This window comes from Glossina fuscipes, unplaced genomic scaffold (genome assembly GCF_014805625.2).
Source record: "Glossina fuscipes isolate IAEA_lab_2018 unplaced genomic scaffold, Yale_Gfus_2 1, whole genome shotgun sequence".
NCBI lineage: Eukaryota > Metazoa > Arthropoda > Insecta > Diptera > Glossinidae > Glossina > Glossina fuscipes.
The window spans coordinates 49,795,763-49,820,649 of record NW_023998415.1 but is presented as its reverse complement, the minus strand read 5'-3'; the positions used below and the strand labels follow the sequence as shown (position 1 = coordinate 49,820,649).

The 24,887-nt window shown below is 34.2% G+C and overlaps 4 protein-coding genes across 5 annotated transcripts; 1 reads left to right on the top strand and 3 right to left on the bottom strand.

The window, feature by feature from the left end:
- Window positions 1–1,792: 1,792 nt before the first annotated feature.
- On the top strand, window positions 1,793–12,041 carry LOC119631378 (cadherin-23). Its single transcript, XM_038023530.1, has 7 exons — window positions 1,793–2,148; window positions 4,965–5,329; window positions 5,870–7,629; window positions 7,705–9,322; window positions 10,227–10,529; window positions 10,602–11,734; window positions 11,802–12,041. The coding sequence occupies exons 1-7, from the start codon at window positions 1,953–1,955 to the stop codon at window positions 11,917–11,919; spliced, it is 5,493 nt and encodes a 1,830-aa protein (XP_037879458.1). The 5' UTR covers window positions 1,793–1,952; the 3' UTR covers window positions 11,920–12,041.
- A 2,006-nt stretch (window positions 12,042–14,047) lies between these two features.
- LOC119632054 lies at window positions 14,048–16,843 on the bottom strand. Of its 2 annotated transcripts, XM_038024746.1 has the most exons (3): window positions 16,672–16,843; window positions 15,787–15,916; window positions 14,048–15,711 (listed from the first exon to the last, which is right to left on the bottom strand). In XM_038024746.1, the coding sequence occupies exons 1-3, from the start codon at window positions 16,783–16,785 to the stop codon at window positions 14,060–14,062; spliced, it is 1,896 nt and encodes a 631-aa protein (XP_037880674.1). In that variant the 5' UTR covers window positions 16,786–16,843; the 3' UTR covers window positions 14,048–14,059. The 2 variants fall into 2 exon arrangements, with proteins under 2 accessions (XP_037880674.1, XP_037880672.1); XM_038024744.1 differs by having other exon boundaries at window positions 14,048–15,916.
- Window positions 16,844–18,900: 2,057 nt separating this feature from the next.
- Window positions 18,901–20,790, bottom strand: LOC119631659 (spliceosome-associated protein CWC27 homolog). Its single transcript, XM_038024055.1, has 5 exons — window positions 20,686–20,790; window positions 20,087–20,634; window positions 19,662–20,036; window positions 19,382–19,597; window positions 18,901–19,319 (listed from the first exon to the last, which is right to left on the bottom strand). The coding sequence occupies exons 1-5, from the start codon at window positions 20,725–20,727 to the stop codon at window positions 19,004–19,006; spliced, it is 1,497 nt and encodes a 498-aa protein (XP_037879983.1). The 5' UTR covers window positions 20,728–20,790; the 3' UTR covers window positions 18,901–19,003.
- A 1,450-nt stretch (window positions 20,791–22,240) lies between these two features.
- Window positions 22,241–23,450, bottom strand: LOC119632002 (YEATS domain-containing protein 4). The gene is made up of 2 exons (XM_038024666.1): window positions 22,866–23,450; window positions 22,241–22,810 (listed from the first exon to the last, which is right to left on the bottom strand). Exons 1-2 carry the CDS (start codon window positions 23,404–23,406, stop codon window positions 22,650–22,652), a joined length of 702 nt encoding a protein of 233 aa, XP_037880594.1. The 5' UTR covers window positions 23,407–23,450; the 3' UTR covers window positions 22,241–22,649.
- Window positions 23,451–24,887: the final 1,437 nt, after the last annotated feature.

Below are 24,887 nucleotides of genomic sequence, written 5' to 3'. Positions count from 1 at the left end.
TTATGAGAAAATCAAATTTCTGAAAGAACAATTACCAACATTGAAATTAATCTCCACTAATAAGAACGGAGAGTCAAGAAAGCCAGAAACATCTATGGTCAGCCTTCGTTTCTCCAGTGAATATACGATTGAAAGTACCAATGCCCAGCTTACCCATGGAAATTTTTGATATATTTCGATGAAATTTGGTGCACTGAGGTGCTTTGACTCAAGGACGACCGCTATTGAAAAGGGTTCGCATTGGGCCACTCTTTCGATCTCACCCCATAAAATGATTTGTTATAAAAAGTCGTTATATACATTTATTCGTGGTAGTAATATGACATAAAAATTAAATGGACCAAATTGGAACCGCATGGGCCCATTTCTTGGATCGCTCTTCATGTAACATTTCTTATAAAAGGAAAGATGTTTAGAAACAGATTTAGAATTTTCCAGTAGCAATTTAGCGCAAAAATTAACGATGGGGAATTTTGATGAGATAGGCCTATATTTTAGACTCTAACATCTGTAGACATTATTATAAAACGCAAGCCCTTATATGGGGAGAAAGTCTAATTTTTAGTTTTCTAAGACGCTACCTGAAAAATAATGCAATTTTCGGAAAGTAAATAAAGTTTGCTAAATTTCGGGCTTTGATCAATAATGTGCAATTTTTCATCTATCATTACCGAAACGAGTGAATGACTGTACTAGACGAAGTGGTGTAGAGTATTGACCGACTATAACGTTCTTACTTGTTCTTATCCTAACTCGTACTATGTATTCTATATTTATTAATTTTTATACCCTACATCATTTGTAACATATTAAAATTGTGCAGATGTATACAACACCCAGAAGGACTTGGGCTACTTTCACTTTTTATTATACCAGTTTAAATTTGTCCGTCTGTCTGCCCATGTATTCTTATGTTCAATCTACAGCTCGCGATCTCTAAAGTATTTTGACGAAATTTATCATACAGACAGGTTTTGGCCCAAGGACAAACGCCATTAAAAATGGTATAGATAGTCTTTTTGACCACTTCCCATATAAGCCCTTATATTGAAAAGTGCTACACAAATCATTATATCAAGCAAACTGGTGTGGGATATTTAATGGTGGACCGTTATCCACTATACTTTTTTCACTTGTGTTAAGTTAACTATCACATATCTATCTGGCTTTATGAAAGATTAACAAAATATAATTTATAAACGTATAATTTGTAAATTCTATATTGTATTCTTGTTTCGCAATCCATTTGATGTAACTGTACAAGGCTCATAGATAATTTCGAGAGATCAAATTTGAAATCACCATCAACTGAAGTAAATCTACAAAACCAAGCAAGCAACTTGCAAATAACGATGAATAATGATTTGAAATCTAGAGCAGCGGATTTACTTATCAGGACTTTCTTTTTTATTAGCTCACTATTATTCTTAGGTCAAAAGTATTTGATAAATTTTTTTTTGTTTGGTTATTTCAAATGGAATGACTTTCCAGTACGTTTTAGTACTAAGTTTTGAAAAATTTTTTAAAATTGATAACTGCCAACGAATTCAGGATGAATCGCTTACAATATTGTGATTATCTTTATCTTGTTGTAAAAGCTCGGCTATATACAAGATATTGGAAAACTTTTGAAGTGAAAATGCTGCTTTTATATACAAGTATGAACTAAGCGTTTAATAGAATGAGTAAAATATATTTATCGGTCTACTACTTTACTACTACCTAACTGCTTTTTATTTTAGACCTCTTTGACTTATTTATTTATTTTGCTTATTTTTTTTGGTTGAACCAGTGCAAATGTCGTTATATAAAAAGTGCGTTTTGTTTAACTGCTTTTGAGTGTGCATGTGTGTTTTTCTGTCTGTCTGTGTATGTGTGTGTGTGTGTGTGTGTGTGTGTGTGTGTGTGCGTATACGTAACTTAAGAAAGAGAAGAAAAGAATTGCAAAAGCAATGTGGCACTCAATGCGGAATTTGGTGCAAATTTTGCAACAGTTATTTTTAATATTGTGTTTAATGTTATATTCGGCATACAATGCAAAATCTCAACATGTCAATCAACTTCCACATTTCATGGAAGGCGGAGATATGGCTCATTTCAGCTTAGCAGAAAATGTGGCTATCGGTAGTCCAGTGTATCAATTAAAAGGTTGGTATATATTTATATATATATATATGTATAACAACTTTTTAAGAGCTAATATTATCAAGATTGTTATTAAGCTCAGCAAACATTAAATGAATTAATTTTGCTCTTGTTGTACATATATAAAAATACGCACATAAAAATTTAGAGGAATTAAAATACAATTTCTAAGTTCATATATATCACATATACATACATATAGGGACTCATCAAGAAAAAAAAAAAGAAAGGAAAACAGAAAAGACACCAAACAAAAGATGCTCGCGAATGATTGTAAGTAAACACATTATATATACATATATATATATATGTACATATAAGACCTTCCAAATGGTAAGAAGCGAGCAAGTACCTGTTCGCAACTAACTGTAAGATGAACAAACAAGAAAAACCAATGACAAAGTCGGCTTGAAAATAAACTGTTCAGAAAATTATATTCAGCTATGGCCGCATCCTTTATACCCAGCATCTTTATTTTGATAAGAGAAAAACAAAAATAAAGAAATTTCGATGTTGATTGTTCCGGCCGATTTTTCCACTTTTACATAAATACTATGAGATTACTCGTGGAACATATATAATACAATATAATAATTGAAATTTTTATCGTTGTATCTGTTGTAATTTATGAGTAATGACCAGAAGAGCAAATTTCTTTTTGCTTTTTAAAGCACAGTTCGCACTGAAAGGTATAGAACGCGTTTTTTGATCGATTTCTTCCAGTCTCATGGCCAATTTGTCGGGGGAAGAACTTCCAATGTTTTTAGGCTTAAGACAATATTTCGTACACACATAGAGAGAAAAATAGACAGGCGAATGGCTTATAGGTAGATAGGCTTACTTTGATGCTGCTTTATATAGTACAGTAATAAACTAAAGCATATATATATACATACGTCTAAATATAAAACATCATTTATGCATTCCGTGATCTAGGTTTGAAATCAGTGAAATGTGAAATGAACACAAAACAAAACAAGACATGTATTATATATCAGTACGTTATGTACGCTTATAAATAATAAATAACAACAAAAAAACCTTTTGTGAAAATTCCAAAGAAGCAAGTATTTCCAGGAAAACTAATTACCTTATATTGATAAAATTGATTAAATACGTGCTAAGAAGCTTTCGGGTTCTTGAACAAGACTGTTATAAAATTTTTAAAAGTGCGCACAGTGATAGTACGCATTCTCGGCAAAAGTAAATAATTATTTAGAATAGAGCACATATTGTCTATTGATAGAAACTTGAATACAAATCATTCCATTCAGTCTGCCTAGAGTTTCTTTCTTTTTTTAAGATTTGTTGTAAGACTCATCTAAGCAACTCGCATCCAATAATTGCTAAAATTGTTTGTCTATGTTGTATGGATGGAAACTAAGTGAACCTAACCTATGTATTACACGAAGAAAACTGTATGTATATATATATATATAATTAACGCTAGTGATCATCATTGCCGTTATTCCAGATTATGTTTTTTGCCTTACGGCTGAGTGAAGCTTTTGAAAAATCGTTCGTAACACATTTGCAAATTTAAATAGTGTGTTCGACACAAACCTGAATTAATGGTTATGCCAAAAAAGAAAATTTAAAACAAGAAAGAATATTATGGTCGGGCAAAGCCGACAATGAAATACCTTGACACGCAAAAATTATATCTTATCTCTATATAAAGGCATTTTTTCATGCCCGAATTTATGGGGAAGCGGGCCCAAAACGCAACCTAATGTAGTACTGGTTTTATCCCGTACCTTATGCAGGATCCAAAAATGGGTGTAGAAGGCCAAATTTTACGGAGTTTATTTTTGCATGAACTTTTGTATAAACTATTACGGGTCAATTTGTTTTGCTTAGCTGACCTATACAGGAGCAATTTCCGTAAAAAATTCAAAAATTATCCCAGCCACTCCGTCCGTCCGGTTGATGTGTGTCGATGTAAATTTGTATTCTGGCTACAAGTCGAAATGTTTGAGATATTTTGATGAATTTTGGTACACTGACGTGTTTTGATCCAAGGACGAGCGCTATTGAAAATAATTCGGATTGGTCCACGTCTTCGACCACTCGCTCCAAATAACGATCTATTGTGAAAAGTCATCGTATAGAAAAAGATTGCAATTGCGTTCAAAATTTTCTCGGCAAAAGTGGCTAAGTAGTAGTGTTTTTTCGGCATTTTAAATTGATGTGAAAGCTTTGGATCGACTGGGGCAATTTTGGAACCCTCTCTCACGTAACGAAAGCTGAAGCTCTCGCATAAAAAAATTGATTGTACCAAATTTGAACCATCTCGGCCTATTGTTTGGATCCTACCCTAATAAGGATTTTCACGAAAATTGATCCATTGCAGAACAGAAAAGTCGAAATTTTAATATGTTGCAATGGAAATTAACTTATAGTAGTGATTTCATACAAAAATAAATTCCGCAAAATTTGGATCATCCACGCCTATTTTTGCATCCTGTCCTCCGACTTGACCGAATATTTTTACTTGTTTCATATTATATTTGTATGTTAGATTTTATGCTGCGCAATTTAATAATTATTGCCGAGCTTGCTATGTCTGGCCTACTGTGCATGTGTGTTTTTCCTGCAGAAATATGATGGAGCAAAGATGCACACATCATTTTGCTTCTTCGGGCATATATCGCAAATTTATATCTCATTTCTCGCTTTTTACACAACGTATTATTTTTATGCGTTATATTATTACTTGAGATCTAATCACAGTTAGTTAGTTAGAGTGATATAGATTATTTTCAAAGCTTTCCTTTTCAGTTTCTTTACTATCGAAAATTTCATATATTTTGCTTTAGGCGTGGATCCCAAGGGCACTGCTGTAAAATATAGTATATCTGGACCAGTGTTCTCGGTTGATCGTCATACTGGTGTGGTACGCTTACGTCAAGAATTGGATCGTGAAACTCAAGACACTATCGAAGTAATAATCAGCTTGACCGACGAAGGTCTCTATGGAAATGAACCCCACACAATCTCATTGAGACGTGAGATACCAGTACGCGATTATAATGACAACCAGCCAATATTTATGACGCGGCCATATTTGGCGAATATTTCTGAATTGTTGGAAGTAAATTCAGAATTGGACATAAAACCCTCCATAATTGTTGTGGATCACGATACCGATCGAAATGCGGAGGTTACTATTAAGTGTGTGCAAGTAAGTAGAAATTGCAACTAATATTGTCGGTAGAGAGTAAAGATTGGGAAGGAGCATGTGTTGAGATTCAGATAAGACGCAACGGTTATTCCAAGGTACGGCATATATTAACATATGGTGATTTGGGTGCCTACGTTTAGTTTTAATCGAAGTAGTTGTCATAGTTGACACATGACCACCTACTATGACTAGTGTATGTTACAAGCCCAAACAGGAGCTAACAAGCTTAAGTGCGAATGCATAACCTTTCTCTAAGAGCAAGGGATGTAGATGAAATCGCTTACCTACTCATTCCTTATAAACTCCTACTGTTTTTCAAATTATGGCTTAAAAGGCCGTTACCGGTATATGCACGAGAAGCGTTGATACTTCACTTTTTACAAATTATTTTCAGAATATATTGTTGTTTCCAATCTGAAAACTTTATTTCAGTTTATTGACACGATAAGAGGCAAACTTTATGAACGCTCATTGCGTATTGCTGAGTGATAGGTAGGAAAAAATGTTGAAAATTTATTAAGAATTTTGTTTTATTTGCAGGAGAACGATATTTGTGATACTTTTAATGTTACCGCCGAGGAGATTTCACCTGGTAACTACACAGCCCATGTATTTCTAAGGAAGCCCCTTGATTTTGAACGGCGCCCCAATTATATTATGACCATATCTGCTTCAGATGGCTCTCTAGAAAATCCTTTAACCTCATATGCTACCATTTCGATATCCTTGATAGACGTTCAAGATCAGTCACCTGTGTTTATCAATGCGCCATATTCCGCAACAATCGATGAAAATACTGCCCCAGGAACTAGCGTGTTAAACGTTGCTGCTATTGACGGAGACGTGGGAATTCCCCGCGATGTTATCTTATCTTTGGAAGATGAAGTATTTGGATATTTTACTTTAATACCCTTCGGAGACCCTATCGAGGGTACTGCCGTGTTGGCAACTACTAATATATCTTTGGATCGTGAAAATTCGCGTATTTTGCAAAACGCAGGCGTTTATGTTTTCTCAGTGCGGGCTACGGAATTAATTGACGGCTTCATGCCAGCAGACAGCTCTACCACTCAGATCACAATAGTTGTTAATGACATTGATGATCATGTTCCTACGTTTAACAGCAATAATCTTACCATATCTATACCAGAAAACCTGGGCATAGGAATGCCCCTACCTGGACTCGCAATTTTTATTAATGATTTAGATACGGGCAGTAACAGCCACTATGATTTAAAATTGCGAAATATTCGCAATTCTCTTAATGTATTCAGTGTAAGTCCTTTCGAAGGTCAAGGGAGAACACCCATCGTTGTAAAGGTGCTGAACTCAAGTCGTTTAGATTATGACGTTGCCGATTCAATGGACAGAATATTCTTGTTTGATATTATTGCTTCGGTGAGAGGCGAAGAGAAATCCAAAGTTCGAGTTAACGTTGAACTTACTGATCTCAATGACAATTCTCCAGTATTTGAATCCAGTAGTTATCGATTTTCCGTATCCGAAAATCTTCCCCCTAATTCCCGGATTGGTTCAATTACAGCCACGGAAAAGGATTCTGGTAAATTTGGTGATATAACTTATTGTCTTAAAGGCTTCGGTGCCGATCACTTTTACACAGATCCCAAATTGGGAGGGTTTTTCGTCAAAAAGACTTTGGACTACGAAACACAAAGTAGTTATAGTTTCTCCATTGTAGCAGCAGACGGAGGTGGCCGTGAAATGAATGCCCAAATTTACGTAGAAATTGACGATATAAACGACAACTATCCGCAATTTGAAAAATCAGAATATGTTCGTACTATAAGGGAGAATACCGCCATTTTTGAACCACAATTTATTATAAGAGCCATTGATGTAGATGGTCCTGCTCAAGGTGGTGGTAAAATTCGATATGGCATAATATCAGAAAATAGCATATCTGGCAATGTGTTTCACATTGATGAAGTATCTGGAGAAATTTCATTGCAAAAAATAGCACGTTCCAAGGATACGGAGAGAGGAGAATATGAGTTGGAGGTGGCAGCTACCGATTTTGGAATACCGCCGTTAACTAATATTACCAAAGTTTCAATACGTGTGGGTATTTCGGGTAACCAACGACCAGTGTTCAAAGGTCATTTTCAGAATGTTGAAAACGTACCAATTTTGGGCCCGCCTAGTTATCGAGTATCGATACCAGAAAACGCTCCCGCAGGTCATAATGTAACTGTAGTCAGAGCTCATGACCCAGATGGTTTGGATAGTTTACTCCGTTATCGTATTGTGGGAGCTAATGATAACTTTGAAATCGATGAAGCGTAAGCTATTTTCGCGTTTCTTTCCCTAATTTGTTGACAGGTGGAATATAAAATATAAATCTTTTTCTTTTATAGTATCGGCTTAATAAGGGTCTCCCCACAGGCTCGCATCGATCGTGAATCAAATATGGGCAGTTTTGAAATCATTGTTAACGCTGTGGACTCTGGTTTACCGATAGCTGAAACAGCTACCTCCACTGTTTATGTAAATATCAAAGATATCAACGATGAAAAACCAAAATTTGAACATCCTAGTTACGTGGCGTACATTTCGGAACGTACTGAATTTGGGGAAACTGTGATTAAAGTAAAGGCCATTGATAGCGATTTAAATTCCAAACTGTGTTACTCTATTAAAGATGATAATATCAAGGCAATTACCAAAACAGGGATTGGTTTGATCAATCGCACAAGTTATCGCGTTGAAGACGCCTTTCGAATAAACAACCAGAGTGGTATTATCTCGGTTAATGGAAAATTACGTCATGACTTAGCAGCAGTTATCGTGTTGCCTATTGAAGTAAGAGACTTAAACGCTGAAATAAATCTTGACTCCCAAATTGATACTACTGAGGTTACAATTTATGTGCAATCGTTCAAGGATACAAATCCTGTGTTCACCAATAAGGGCTGGGTTAGTTCGAAGGCTGTAATAAATATACATATTATGGAAGAAATGCCCATTGAAAGTACGCTCTTCGTATTACAAGCTGAAGACCCTATCACGAAGCTGCCTATAAAAAGTTTCCAGTTGATCGAACCACTTAAATTGGAATACTTTCATATTCACGAACGCAGTGGCGAAGTAATTTTACGTAAACGTTTGGATTATGAAACCCTTAGAGAGGATGAAGTTCAATGTATATTCCAAATCAAAGCCAATTCGCCAGATGGCCAGCGTAGCACTATTAGTAAGGTAAATATAACGATCGAGAATGTCAATGACAACGGCCCAATATTTGAAGAGCAATCTTATCGGGCAACGGTAGAGGAAAATAAGAAGCATCCTCTTAAGATAATACGTGTCCGAGCCACCGACAAGGATGCCACTCTAACTGAACGTGACGAACGTTTCGGTTATCATAAGATCATATATTCACTACATGGAGAACATTCGGGCTTATTTGAAATTAATTCTTCAACAGGTGAAATTATGATAGGATTAAATCAACTCATAGACCATGAACGGACTCCTCGTATATATTTGCAAGTAAAGGCTGAAGATTCGCCTGGAAAACCAATGGATTCTAAACACAGTTTTGTCGACCTTGAAATCGACGTATTGGATATAAACGATAATGTTCCACAGTTTGACCAAATCGAATACACGGCAGTAATACCTGAAAACGCGGACATTGAAACAAGCGTTATAAAAGTTTTTGCTACCGATCTGGATGAAGGTCCCAGTGGTGAGGTTTACTATAAAATTGCAGAAGAAGATGAGGTAGCTGATCTTTTCAAGATTAATAAATATACGGGCGAAATAAAAACCAAAAGTGAACTAACGGGTAAGGGACGCGCTGAACCCTATACCATACGCATTATAGCCCAAGACAATGGTGAACAAATCTCAAAGCAAATGGCTTTAAGCTCTGAAACTAGTGTTGCTATTTACATTGGAGATGTTAGTGCCAATGATGGCAAACCGTATTTCCTGAAGCCGAAAGATGGGCAAGTGGCCGACGTTAAAGAAGTAAGTGAATTGCATTAAAATTATAATATAATGTTATGTCCCCTTGTTTGGCATAGCATTAAATCGCTTCTTATTATCAACACATGTTAGACACGATTTAAATGTGCGAAGTGAACCGAAGTGAAGATAGCCCGCCAAGGTTTGCACTTTTGTTAAAAATGTCTATGTTGCTAAGTTACGGCTTATCGCGAAGTAAAAGCTAAGTCATTGCTAAGAAATCTCAGGCATAACAATAAAAGAATGCAATGTCCAAAATGAGTTGTAACCACTTTCAGAGACATTACCAGCTTCCAGACTTTAGATACGTTTTAAAAAATTTTAAATCCTATTAGAAAAGTCCTATTTCATTACTATGTGTAGGCCCTATCACTGCCAAAATCGCCTCAACTATGCCCTGCTCATATACATAAGATAATAAAATAATTATAGAAAATTTGAAAAAAGTCGAAATCCGTAGCAATTGCTGTGAATGAAACGGCAAATGCCCTTCTCTCTCGTACAATTGTTAGAATTTCATTAGCCAATTACCAATTGAACACGCGTCATTGAGAAGTCAGAGTAAATACAATACCTATATAGCGCGCATTACATACGCTAGCAAGTTTCGGTAGTAAAAGCAGAATTCAAAGAAAGTCAAAAAAAAAAAATCAAGTGATCGAAAACCCACTCACCATCTGAACACATATGATATATATTGTAAATTTAACAGACTGAAAATTACGGATTGAAGATTACAAATCAAATAAATCAATCAAATCACATTGGGCACTTTTCACAATGAATTTTGGATTTTTGATTTGTTCAATAGGAGGAGGAGAAGAAGACGATGAAGAAGAATTTTTTTCATTTTTCAAAATATGCCAGAAAGCCAAATATAATTAACGTGTTTATTAATTTTGTTTAGAATGCTCCTATTGGCACTGCAGTCTTTCAAGTTCAAGCTAGCGATCCAGATAATCCAAATACACCATCGGGTACTTTGCATTATAAAATATTAGATGATACACTCGATGCGGCCGCGTTTAAAATCGATGAAAACACTGGCCTAATAAGCACATCTCAAGTACTAGATCGCGAAACTAAAGATTTATATAACATAATCCTGGAAGTATATGATGATGGACAGCCGGGACAATCGTTGACGAAAGTTCTACAAATCAATATTTTGGATGTGAACGACCATCAGCCAGTCTTTTGCAGAGAACCAGTTAGTATACAACATAACTTGAAAGCACGGACTTCAGCACTGAAAAATTAAAAACATTTTTATATAATCTAGGACGAAGGACCTTTACAATTTCTTGTTCTCGAAGAAGAACATGGAGGAACAATTGTTGGAAATTTCGCAGCTATTGATATAGACATAGGAGAGAATGCTTTAATTGATTACGTAATAATTGAGGGAAATGATGAGAAAGTTTTTTCTATTGAGACGTCCGAAAATAATACCGCTACCTTAAAAACGACGAAACCGATAGATCGAGAGTTAGTTGAGAATTTTCAATTAACTGTTAAATGTCTACAACGGGGTGAAGCGATTGATTCGTTAATTGGCGATACGTACGACCGATACGATCGCTCTCATTTACGAATTCACGTAAGAGTGATTGACATTGATGACAATTTACCGCAATTCGAGCATAAGTATGCATCGGTGGGCGTACGCATCAATGTACCCATTGATACAATTATTACAAAAATTCGCGTCACCGATTTGGACGCGGAAGCTGAGCCCTTAATCTTAACTATCGAAAATCTTACTTTTGTTCCGCAATTTTACAAAAGAACGAAAACAATGCGAACCGCCGTATGGCAAACTTTATTCGTACTTGACAATCGAACAGGTGAACTTAAAACCGCCGGTTCATTCGCCGATTATGTGGACGGCTACTTTGAAATGAAAATACGTGCGAATAATTCACAAAATGTTAAACGACACACGTTCAGCACTTTCAATGTATTCATTATACGTGATAAATCGCTCCTGAAATTTGTATTTGCTCGTCCACCGAAAGAAATACGAAATATTGTGCGGCCTTTTCAAGAGAAGATGAGGGAAAAACTCACGCCTTTTAACTTGAACCTACACATTATGGATACGCAAGCGCTAACCAGATCCGATTACAGTTTAGACTTCACTGCAGCAAGTTCTTGTTTTCAAATGTTCAGAAATGGTTCCGCGATGTCACTTAATGAAATGAAACGACTAATGAACTCCGAACGTCTAAAGGAAGAGTTACTCGACGTTTATGTAGAATATGGAATAAGTGCAGTAGAACCATGTTCGACCAGAAAAATTCCAGCCATCGCTGGTATAATAGGCTTTCCAGGCATATGGCTTGTGGGTATTGCTGCTCTAATAGGGATGGCGGCTTTAATAACGGTTTGCACAGCTTGTTTCTTAAAAAGGAAGTAAGTTTGAAGCTTTGCATAATCTTAACTTTAAAAATTTGCCGTACATAACGGTATCCAATTTCAGATTTAAAGCGCATTCAAATCATAGCTTGCAAACTTCCTACGCACCTACAGAATCCTTTGGTGTGAGTGTACCTGCTGTTTATCTACCATATTCTGAACCTATGTACGGCCCCCTATAGCAACCAGTTATCTGGACTAGTGTTAATTAAATTAAGGTTACTTCTAAATCTAATTATATAAACTCTGTCTCTTCTTTCCTTACTGCCGGTAAAAGAATGTATTTTTTTTCTTTTTTTAAACTCGGATTATACAAATTATTAGCGAAAAAGACTGCGGATTTTGTTAACATCGTTCGAAAAATAGAATAAAGCTTACATGTAATATGCCTGTGATTTATGGTATTTTCTAATTTTAAAAACTAGAACATCTTTTTCTAGATAGATAACTAACTAATGATTCTATTCAATGATAATGAGGGTTTTCGTGAATAAAATCGATGTACAATTTAAACGTTACGCATAATTTGAGAAATATGATCGTTAATTGATTGGACTTGATAGTACGTATATGGCAGCTCTATGTTGTAAAAAAAGTATATGTATATATATATATATATACTTTTATATACATGTATACTTTTTATATATATATACTTTATATATATATATACTTTTATGCTTTACATATTATAGATACATCGGCTTATAACCATAAACGTAATCGATTGATACAGGTCATAATTGAGTATGCTTGCGATCCTAACCGCATACGTATCAAAGCAAGTCACTTACAACCGATCCATCCGAAAGTTAAATACAGACAAGATTCTTGCGGAATTGATACTTCCATAGTTTTCTTGTACTATATACATATTTATGGTAAGTATTATTATATGCGAATATATGCAATACTCAGAACGACTTTAGATGTTCGCGTCTGTTATTATTACAATTTGTTCGGAGTTTCAGTTTCTCACTCAACTTAAGTCTGTTTGTTTATATATAGCTCAAAATTTTCGATATAATTCAATGAATTTGCGAACGCTGGTATATTTGCTCTGAAGAACGAGCCCTACTGAAAATAGATTAATTCGGACCATTTGTACGGCTACTGTCGTTGTTATGTAGAAAAAAAGTTGGTATTTACAATATTTCCCGGCGATAGGAGCCAAGTTTTCGCACCGCTCCCCTATAAGGATTATTATGCAAAGTCAAGTTTTGCCTAACAGTGAGATCAAATTTTTTGGATGAAAATAGATTGAAAAATATTCATCTTTTCGATCCTTTATGGAAGTTCTCTCTCGGGAACAGTTTACAATAAAAAAAAAAAAATGAAACACAAAGTTGCATTTTCAGTATCTTACGACGAAAGTAGATGATGAACAACGAAATCTTTAACAAGAAAGTTTAATTTGGCAAGACCACCTCAGTTCATATTCTGGGTTTGACTTCACATGTAAAAACCTGATACTAGATCTAAAAGTATGTCTTGAATACCCGAAGAGTTCGATTAGACGAGATGGTGTCCGGTGATTTTAAATGGGGGCCTTGGCTAACTGAAATGCGAAATATTCGAAAATTGCCTCGACTTGTCTTTTATAAATAGAAAGATTTAAAATAAATATGAAATAGATATACACGTATACGTAGTGTACATTTACAGTTTTATCTTATGAAAAATATTTCGTTTTTTATTTTATATTTAATTAATTGATAAGCGTTTTCACCTGACATCAAGCAACGTGCTTGAAATTGGTTCAAATTTTCGATGGAGAAATTATGCCACAAAGTTGCATTTCTCCTTGTCAGCCTTTCCCAAACATCTCAAACGGTTAAATTAATGTTGCGCTTATCAATTCATCGATAATGTAACAAAAATTGAATCAAGACTATCCAAGTGAATGATTTAGGTAATAACAGATGGGGAAGAGGTGTTTATTATTATTATTATTATTATTTATTATTTTAATTTTAGACTAATGAATTGAATTCTTAGACTAAAAAAAGAGACATTGAGCACTAGCAATACAGGCTATCGGCTCTAATTTAAAAAAATGGATATTAGATAATCAGCTTAGTAGTATTAATAAAGTAAAATATTGAATTCATATTCTGTTCTGAAGCTGATTGTAGAATGTTCAAAGGGTTAATCGTTCCAAATGCAATACTTCTAGCCAAGGAAAAGTTGAAGAGGTGTTTAAAGTCTCCTAATTGTTGAAAATCGTCAGTGAGAAAATGATAAATTTTCAATTTTTCTTAAGACATCGGCATGAGCGGGATAATGAGCACTGTTATTCCTCTCATTGCTGCCTTGAAATTCTTAAGCGTTAAAGTTAAACGGATTCGATAAATTTGAGGTCGATGGAAGTCTGTGTTTTGAAAATATATTCAAGTGAACCGTAATAGGTGCTGCTTTTGGATTCGTGCTATTCGCGATAGCTAAGAACTGTTCTCGACTTATAGGACGGTAAGCAGGAAATCGTTTAAACCGTTTTATTGCGGTTGGATCACACACCAATGATTGCCGCTCTTGTTGGCGGTATTTTGACGTTTGATGTGGATAGACTGTGTGTTGCAAAGAGATTCTGGCTTGACTTATTTGATTTAGCATATCTTTAACCTGTGTTGGACGTTTACGCGAGCAAAAACTATTATAATAATCGTCAGCAGATATCGATACTGGCAGGGGTGTAGTAAGGTAACGTGTATGCGCGTTTTCTAAAAATGATATCGAGTTGAGTTTTATCGAAGGTTTAAAAGTATTTTCCTCCATGTTAGGAGCTGTCGAGCCTCTAACATTTCTTTGCATGGGCCATAAGGGAGATATGTCCAATTTAACTTTGAACGGCTCATGATTTATCAATTCAGGTGATCGTATGACATTTAATCCGTTGTAAGGTGAATAAAACGACGGATATAACACATTATTATATTTCGAAGGAGATGCGTACTGGGAAAATGTTAAATTATTAGCGCTAATTATTTTCTCGTTCCGAATGTCCTTTTTTAGCCTTTTATATATTGAATTTTGAGCCCTAAGGTTGTTGACGTGTTTTGGCTGTTGAAACGCCATAAAATTGATGTCATATGGTGACGCTGGCCTAAATAAGTGAAACTGATCCATTATTAAATCCTGATAACGCTGACCTTCTAAATTCACCGTGGGTGTGGGCAAAGCACTTTTACCGTGCAAATGGGCGTGAGCAGTGCTGTATTGTTGCCATAAGCCGCTAGGCTTTTGTCGTTTGCCACGTAAGAAATTAATGAAGCTACTCAACTTGAAGTTGTTGAATGATCCAGATATATGTAAAACTGTGGGTGTCGATATATGTGATGGGAGAATACGAATAAAAATAGGGTCATCACCACTAAACTCTCCAGTTTTACTTGCGTCGATGCCCATATCAGTCGCAGGCTTTTTAAACTCGGTAGGCAAAGATCCTTCCGAAGGAGTACGAAAAGGTTTGGGTATGTTATCATTACTAGAAGTTTCATCAGTTATCGCGTTTAATGTATTGTATTGACGGTGCACATCAACTGAATTTCGGTCAACGTTTAAAGGAAGGCGTCTTGTTAATAGATCACTTTGCACCAATTTTAGGGCAAACGGACGTCTATGTTTAGTTTTATAATAATTGTATGATTCTGGTGGCATATTGTAATCAAAATTAGTAGCAGAGCCTTTGGTGGCATTATCTGGAAGGACGAACAATGACTGACGATGATTGCTTGATATCGATTGCTGTTCTTGCTCTGCATCGATCGTTGGCGAAGCTATTAGTTTTGATGGATTTATTTTTGTGTGCCATGTACCGTAACCGGATCGATCGTGTGTGTTGCCATCATTACGTCCTAATAGGTAAGCGGCCGACATTGCTGGCCATTGGAGTTCCTCTTGCTGTTTGCTCAAAATTTGCTCTCCTACCCCACGGCGTAGTGGCTGATTCTTTGCTGACATATTTTGATTAGATCCTGTATAAAGGCTTCCATACCTCGTATCAATATTCGTATTAATGGAACGATTTAATATATCCAGCTTATCGTTACCGTTATTGTCGAATTGTTTTGTTTTATATATCATCAAAGTCATGACAGTAGAAGTAATGTTAACGTTAAATGCCGGAGTTTTATTCTCGCAAATTGCGATTGCCAAGACATTGAACAGTATTATTGACACCTGTTGTACAAAAGAAGAAAAACAAAACGAAAATGTAACAAGGAAAGTTGCAAGAATAATAATTTCTACAAGATAGGAAGGAGTTGATTCCTTCGAGTCCTTCAAATCGCATATCCTACTTAGTGGCTCTTCAAAGCTGAAAACGACACTCAGCAGGCACCATCCGTTTTATATATATATATATATGCTGCTGTGTTATGCTAAATTAAATAGTCTAAACTTGTGAAATAATCACTTATGAAAGAAGGGGATGAAAAATATTTATTCACTGATAACCGTGATTTCATCTCATAGCTCGAATTTGGGGATATTTGATTTTAACGCTCCCAAAGTATACAAAACTATTTGATGCCAAATATATTTTTTTGGATAAATTTTAAGGTCGTATCGTAACCCTGCTAGACGACGAAAAGGTAGAAAGGCAAAAAAATAAGCAATAGATCTCATTATTTTCAAGGACATTTCTCCGAGGAATGCTTTTATGCGTTATAAACATATACTCCTTCGGTGCCCATGGAAGCATAACGTTGACAATTACAACTCAGCAACTACTAAAAGAAATTTGCATGTCCTTGCACTATAGTAAGGCAGAAAAGTTTTTCATATTATATTCGAGGCCTTAATGATACCATTGGAATTGGGCATTTCTAGAATACTAAAGCTATTACTAATTGGAGAAGATATAATATACATACAGCTTTCAATCAAAATCAAAAACAAAGTATAGAATGGCGTTATGAAAAGATTTTACTTACAAACACAGCGGAAGCGCACAAGAAGCCATTTATATTGCACAGTATATCAACTTTAGTTAGAGAAGTACTTTGACATTTATATACTATTCGATATTTTAGATTCTTGAAAAACATTTTTTCCCAAAAGAACACAAAACGTCTTCTAGATAAATCTGATGTTATGAGAAGAATTTAAACAGTTGCGACGAATTGCAGCAAAATTTTATTTGAAAAGAGCAGCAAACATCCTCCGCTTCAGTGGAAATCGCAAAGCCAACTGAAAACTAGAAAAACTTTATGAGGATCCAAAGAAATTAATTTGAATGCGTATAAGAAAAACTCCGGTTGTTGTTTGAAAAATATAGCATCTGACATATAGATCAAATACATTGTATATGTGTATAATATTTAACCAAAGCCGACCGTTAAGTACTTTATACTCCTTCAACTAGATATATTTTTATTATAAAATACCGAAAAATTGGATCTTGTTGCATAAGAACTCTTATTTTTCGTCGAAGCCTTTATATGAGAGACCGAAAATTAAATCAATATTATCCAAAATTTAATTAGCAAACTACTATTCTGGACTAATTCTCATCATAGAATACTACTAAAAACTACTCTTACTACAGCAGTTCCACCTCATCCAAAGTTTTCACTTTCCCCTTATGCCAAAATAATGTTTTTAAACGATTTTAGTCCAAAATTATTAACAATGCAAAATTTTCAATCATGAAAAGTTCGTAACCTCACGTGTTGCAAAAAGGGAATAGACGCCAAAAATAACCGAATCCAATCGTTTTTCAATACAGTTTATGGTTATCTCAAAATATGTAGACGCACGAAATCCTCTTAAAACAGGTCACGGTGCATAACCTTAGTTTTTCAAAAAGGAAGTGGTTGCCAAAAATAATCGAGTCCAGTAGATTTTCGATATAGTTTGTGGTTCGAAATCCTTCTAAAAAAATTTGTGAGTTGACTATAGAGTTATATACGCGGGCAACAGATCCAAAAAGATTTAAAATAGCCGATTTGATCGATTTGTATAATAAAATAAAAGCCCATTATGTACTTCTTACTACGTACTATGGCAAACGGTGTAGAGTATAAAAGAGACCATAAAAGTTAAACATTCTTTGTTGACGATTTCTATTTTGCTTAATAGGAATAATTATATTGTTGCGTGAAGCATATGAAGCAAATATCACGCAAAACAAATGAAATCCCAATCAGATAATTAGTGCGAAACATCTCAAACGGCACGTTATTAATAAGTGGTCATGGAAATGGAAAACTAATGCACTACTCTGTAACGAGCAACTTACAGCTCTTGCCCTAAGAGCTTATCCTAATTTTATATGGACCCACATAACGTAGAAGTTGGTGACAGTTCATCATTCCTTTTAAGTCTTTAAAACTTAGACTTGGTAAAATTAGTTTCATTGGTATTTCATTGCTTGTCAATCGTTTTACGTCTTCTTCGAAAATTTAACTAAGGAGAATGAATGAGAAATCAGAGAAAACAATAACTTACAAGAGCTGAAATAACGGAAACAAACATTATTTCAAACATTAACCGCAATTGTTATTCAAGCACCTTACCACCGACCGTCCTTAATCTCCACTTTCGGAAGCCAAGCCCTATTGAAATGTCTTAATCGGATACTTTTACCCAAAAATCAGCATATAATAAATTACCAAAAATTTTCTTCAATTTACAAGAATTATGTTAATCATTTAATTAAATTTTTTACACAAAAAATCCACGATCAATGCGGGAGCATTTAAATACTTTCGCTACGTAAGAATACTTCCGCAAGTGTAATAAAACACTCAGATTTATATAAAATGAAGACTTGAAAATTTATGCAGAAGCTCTTCAGTATAATTTACAAACAAATCGATATTGTATCGAATCAGTCTCATATTATTTTTGCATTTTTTAGAGTTGTAGAAATATATTCCTGCAAACAACGTTGCGAAAACACCGTCGGCAGCACGGATTTGAAATAACGATCTTAAAGAAAGCCGTCGCTACTAATCCACAATATTAAGCAACTCTGCGACTTTGTTTAATTTTATTGTTAAGGTGGAGCATCGCACTATTACTTTTGTATTCATTTTTCTATCCTTTATTGCCCGAAATTTATTAATCAATCAAAATACTTATATTCCTCTTCTCAATACTTTACATAATTATTTCGCAGATGTATTTAAGTAACACACACAATTAACAAATATTTTACAATTTTTGTATTTTAATTCAAAAAAAAAAAACTATTTCATTAGACCATACATGAGTCTTTTTTATGTGTAGTTCTAAAAATTAATACACAATCTTGCAAAATCCCTAACATCTTCTTTTTCCTGACTTGTACTTATCATCATGTTTACTATGGACTTCTTTGCGCTTTCTCTTATTTAAAGGATTTCTGGGATCGTAAGCATCGTACCAGTCGTCTGCTTTAGTAGAGGCATCTTTGGCTAAAACCGGTGCGTCATCTTGAAACTTCAGCATATGTTTTAGCCAATCATCGCCTTGAATTTCTTTTTCCATCGCTGATTCATCAACTTTGTCAAGCTTAATGTCCTCTTCAGGGAATTGTTGCTTGAGTGAGTGTAATTTTGAACGAAATTTTGTTAGTAAATTCAAAGTGAAATCTTCTCTAATTTGGGAAAAGAAAAACGATAGATAAATTTAACTTTTTTTTAGTAATATTTCACTTACCGGCCAACGCCTTTGAGCGGCATGTTGGATTTTATAATTTCATATTTTTCCTTTTCTTTTATGAAATTCTTAATTAACTCATTATCTTCAACTTCTTTCTTAAAATTTCTTGCTTTCACTTCTTCAGTCAATTTTTTCTCTAAAATTCCATCTTTAACCTTTTTTTCAATTTGATACTGTTTTTTAAGTGAGAGAATCTCTTGACGAATTTCTTCTCTGTAAGAAAACATGAAGGTACAAATGTAAGGACGTATTTTGTTTTTCTTCCAGGTAACCTTACTTTTTTTTAGTGTTTTGCATTTTCACGTGCTCTTCACAAGTTAATAGGGAGTCGTTTTCCGAATCTGAGTTATTTTTTTTAACAATGCTATCGGATTTGTTTTTTGTAATTTTGGACTTGAGTTTCTCCTGTATACGGTGCTTTCTTTGCTGAACTTCAAGCTCATTTGACTGTTTAACGAAGCTTTCGTTGTGATCATAATCGGCTTCATTTTCTTCTGCATTTGAAATTACTCTGACTGGTTCTTTGCTAAGGTTAGGATCGTCAACTGCGTCATGCAAGGATTTGGCTTTACCGGCATTTTTCTGCATAAATTGATTGGTTTTTTCCTCATCCTCTTCGGCTTCCTCTCCAAATGATAATAAACCAAAATTCCTAAGAAAAAATTAGCTAACATTTAACTAAATTCATTTATGATTACTAACTTGATTCCTTTCTCCTTTTCGACTTTTCTTTTCTCTTTATTATTCGCTTTTTGAAATTTTCTCGGTTCGATATCGCAAAATGGATTTTTAAGGATTTCAGTTTTTAATATTTTATGAGCATACATAGGCCTTTCATTATGATCCGTCAGAGCTTCTTCTAGCTTAAGCATGTTAAATATTGTATCACCAGTAACTTTGCCAAATAAAGTGTTTTTGCTTTGTAGTTCTGGAGTTGGTGCCATAGTGAAGAAAAATTGTGAGCTATTATCATCTTTGTCTGAGTTTGCCATTCCAACCAAACCACGCCTAACATAACGCAGTCTTGAGTGGAATTCATCTTTAAATGGATGACCGTAGATAGATTCACCACCAGTACCATCACCATTAGGATCTCCACCTTGTACAATAAAACCTTTGACCACACGATGAAATATAGTATCGTTGTAATAACCTTCCATGCATAATTGAATGAAATTTCGACATGTCTTAGGACATTCACGAGACCATAGTTCAATATCAATGTCACCCACTGTTGTCTTTAAGAGAACCTGTTGAATTCAAAATTTAGACGGTATACAGCTTATTGGCAAAATGCTCACTTTTCCTGCTGTTGGAGGCTCTTGTATATATATATTACTCATTTTCCTCAAATCGACTTTTTTATTTTGATTAAAAGTACTAGATGGGTCAGAGTGGTTAATAGTAACTAAAATAACTATTTACGATAAATGTGAAAATAACAAACCGGTTGATGCTGTCATGAAACAGATCAAGAAATGAAATTAGTTAATAATTTGTAATAGCATGTCATATAAATTATTAAAATACATTTCATTATTATATACACAATAATTATAAATAAAAATAAACAATAATAATAAACTGAAGTAATTCTTAGTTATACAGTTCACAAACAAAATATACTTATGCTTGTAAAAAAAAGCGAAGTGTGTTAACCAAAAGATTATTGAAACATATGAAATAATCAGAACATTCTAAATTTCAAATATCTAGACACGAACAGGAGACTGAAAACAGGCTAGCAGATATACAAAAATGTCCATAAGCATAGTAAAGGAAAGTAATAAATCGAATCTTCTTAAAATTCTGATAACTATATCGGAGTGAAAAATGAAGTAATTTGTAAAGTGGCGAAGAAGACGCTAATTGATAATAGTTTCAAATAGACCCGAAAGGGATTAAGAGAATATCACTTTCGCAATGGAATACATCCAAGTGCATAAGCCACTCGTTTGTCCTAAACAATAAAGGATTTTCATCGACTTCAAACTGACCAAAGATGGCACAGTTCTGACTGTTCTTAAAAGCAATGTACTGACCCATAGAGAATAAACTATTACGATAATATCAGTTATCAGTGTTAAGATCTTGATTTGATTTATGAGCACGTAACCTAATAGAAAAATGATAGCAGACGGTAAAACGTCTATGAACAGATTACTTCCAGCCAATGGTAACATCTTAGCATCAAAGAAGGATTTTACATTCAGGTGTAACAGAATTAAAAGCAACTTACGGAAACTCTACCCAAGTTGGTGCACCCAATATCGGTTTATAAAAATTGAGAACAAAAAGTGTAATAAGATCTAACATCTTTTCAAGATATACGACCATCTTTCCTAATAATTAAAGTCGTGCACAATGGTACCACCGTATAGTTGAATAAATAGAAAACAATTTATTGCTCTTTAGCTGATCATGGCCTAGTTTGCTAGAATTGTAAAAATGTTTGAAAAATATCCTAAAGAAATTAGTTATAATGGGTATTTACAATATCTTATGGAGATCTTATTTATTTTCGCCAAAAGTTCTATGCTAAAATCTGTCCCTTTCGCTGCATTAGCAGAACGTAGAATCACACGCTTTGCACCTTACCATTTAAGAAATGAGGAAGAAGACGAAAAAAATGTTTATAGTTCCACAACTGAAATCATAATTAATTCCAAAATCTCCATTACTCACTTCTTACCAAAAACCACATATTTTGTTTGGAAATTAATTAAAAAAATTAAAAAACGTTTATTCTATTATCTACGTAATTAGAACTCAACAAATAGAACATTACGTGGTACCTTTGTCGCAGGGATTTATTTCATTGAGCAAGCCCTGCTAAATTTTATACACATTATATTTATCATTTTATTCTTAATAGAAGTAAATTCTATCTAGAAGTATTAAAAACTCTCTTGTGCCTTATACTAAAACGTAAAAAGCTAAACTAATAAGGTTACTGAAGGTTTTAATTCTTTTTTAATAATTCATAAAAAATTATATTTTTAATGATTTTATTATTTATAGTTGTGTTTAATAATCTGATAATTTCTTCTAATACGTGATACAAATATGACCTACTCACTCAGGCTGCCTATCATTACTTACCCTGCACGTTTTAGATATGGCGGCTTGCTTTCTAATTTTATGATTTCCACCCCAACCTTTACCGGATACATTAATACTATAATTCTGAATAACAATAAAGTTTCTTTGTAAGGGAAAAATTTCAAAAAGAAGTTCGGAATTCCTCCCTTATATAATATCACTTCTATGTTCCAGGCAATTTTTGTATTTTTGATAGTTCGGCTTTAAATTTGGCAATAGTCTCTCTGGCTACTTTCAATTTATCCTTTAAAATGTTTATTTCATTCTTGACTTTTTCCCTTACTTCAGTAATGTTTGATAAGGATTTCTCCTTCTTAAGTTCAACTACAAATAAATGAATTTTAATAATGATGATTAACTTTGTTATTTACATACTTACAATTCGTATTATGAGTATATACTTCGTTGGTTAGTGGCTGAACACTCACAAGAAAGTGTTGCATTAGTTGCGTCGGTTCTTGAAATACAATCTCCTCATAGGATTCCGATACTAGACCAGTTTTTGGATCCATTGGGGCTGTGGATAATTCCCCGCCTACTATTGGTGATTGAAATAGTTTTAGTATATGATAGCAAGTCACCGGTCTTTCTGTAGGGTCATGAAAATAGATTTTAATGACCACTTCAAATTCTCCCCAACCAGTTTCCGTAATTTCATATGGTGGTTTGGTTACGATGCGATTAGGATTTGCGTAACTCTCATGCAGTTTGAAATGAACCTTTTTTACATAAAGTGACATGTCTTCATTCTGATAGGGTTTCACATACACTTTCCATTGATGAGTATGACCATCTTCTTCGCGTTTTTTGCCAAAAGACTGTGCGATATTTCCATAAACTATAGGTTTGATAATCGTTAAGCCTTTTACGCGACCTCCTGAATCAGGACCAAAATCGGTAGGTATGTTTAAACTATTCATTATGGTAAATTAAAATGATTTGTTTTATGCCAAAAGTCTACAACAAAACTGTGATTGCATATAGCAGCTGTTACCAATTATAGGTATTACTGGGAAATGATACCCTCTACACAATAATCAGCGAAGATAACAACACGAAAAGAAACGCGATTTTAGATCTAAACAATTAGTGCATAGTTTCTAAAAAAAACTACGCGCCGCAGAGTATATGTAAAATCTATATATATATATTTTCAATTTTCTTTAATGGAATGGAATAATAGCAAATAACTTAAACTAACCGTTGGTTTTAAAATTTGCCGTATAGAATTTTTATAATGTTAGTGAGTTTGTATGTGTAAGTGTGTGGAATCAATCGGACCAACATCAGTTTCTTCCTGTTTATATTCTGGTTCATTCTGAAGACTTTCTCTCTTCTCTTCGGACTGCTTCGAAGATCGCTCCTCAAGAAAGATAGAAAGTTCGTACTTTTGGAGCTGCGACCGAAAGCCTATGTTGGCATCATAACGCCTCAGTGTCTACGGTATCCTTATAAGCTGTTGCGTAGGCGTATGTGAACTTTGCGTAAGCAACTTCAATAAAAGGTCGCGATATATTTAGTTCAACCTCGGAGAATTTTACATTTCTTTATTAAATCGTCCAGCAAATCGACTTCGTTAAATTTCTTGACCTCCTCATCTTTTTAAGCAATCTTCTGTGGCTGGAAACATCCCTCTTTGGGTGTGACATAGATTAATTTTTTTCGTTTTTCTTCAAAAATTAAATCAAATTTATTCCACGATATACATCACGCTCGTAAAAAAAATATATTTTCAAACTGTTCAAAATCCAACAATTGAATGAATTTTTCTTTTCAAAAACAAAAGACTAAGCTTGATAATTTAAAAAAGAAAGAAAAATCAATTTCTAATTAGGCTACCATATCACAGAATCAGCTATTATCAACTCGTTGAATAATTTATAAAAAAGGGATTACAATAAAACCAACAGTAAACCAAAAAAAAAAAAAAAAAATGATTTTAAGAACCGCGCAAAGAAGAAATGTGTTAAAATGTTTGTGTGAAATTAGAAAAACCATATGTTTTGTAAAAGTGAAATCAAGTTGGAAATATAGATCTGTGTCGTTTCTACCGACTCGTTTATCAGAATGCTAATAATAGCGCTGTTTTACTCAAGCTATATAGAGAGGTAAGATAAAGAATTTGGTAGGAGCGAAATAAATTTCATTTTAATTCAAAATAAAAGGCATGAAAGATTTTCTATGCTAAAAGAAAGAAGTAAATATAAATAAAGTGTACATATCAATAGCCTCAAATGAATGCGTGAACTTAACAACATATAAAGTCAATTTTGCACTTTACAACTTCAAATAGTTCTTTGTGAGCAGTCTATCCAGCTTTTTCGACTTTAACGGTTCTCTGCCTCTCATGCTATTATAAAAATTACTCACTGGTTCGATTAACTCTCGAAAATGCCTTGTT

Excerpts from the sequence above, each read along its gene's own strand:
- LOC119631378 (XM_038023530.1), top strand. The coding sequence starts at position 1,953 with ATGTGGCACTCAATGCGGAATTTGGTGCAAATTTTGCAACAGTTATTT. Across the intron at positions 2,149-4,964 it reads TCCAGTGTATCAATTAAAAG|GCGTGGATCCCAAGGGCACT; the intron begins GTTGGTATATAT and ends ATTTTGCTTTAG. Across the intron at positions 11,735-11,801 it reads GCTTGTTTCTTAAAAAGGAA|ATTTAAAGCGCATTCAAATC; the intron begins GTAAGTTTGAAG and ends ATCCAATTTCAG.
- LOC119632054 (XM_038024744.1), bottom strand. The coding sequence starts at position 16,785 with ATGTTTTTCAAGAATCTAAAATATCGAATAGTATATAAATGTCAAAGT. Across the intron at positions 15,917-16,671 it reads TGTGCGCTTCCGCTGTGTTT|GTGTCAATAATACTGTTCAA; the intron begins GTAAGTAAAATC and ends TTTGTACAACAG.
- LOC119631659 (XM_038024055.1), bottom strand. The coding sequence starts at position 20,727 with ATGAGTAATATATATATACAAGAGCCTCCAACAGCAGGAAAA. Across the intron at positions 20,635-20,685 it reads AGCCTCCAACAGCAGGAAAA|GTTCTCTTAAAGACAACAGT; the intron begins GTGAGCATTTTG and ends TGAATTCAACAG. Across the intron at positions 19,598-19,661 it reads ATGCAAAACACTAAAAAAAA|AGAAGAAATTCGTCAAGAGA; the intron begins GTAAGGTTACCT and ends GTTTTCTTACAG.
- LOC119632002 (XM_038024666.1), bottom strand. The coding sequence starts at position 23,406 with ATGAATAGTTTAAACATACCTACCGATTTTGGTCCTGATTCAGGAGGT. Across the intron at positions 22,811-22,865 it reads ATATACTCATAATACGAATT|TTGAACTTAAGAAGGAGAAA; the intron begins GTAAGTATGTAA and ends ATTTATTTGTAG.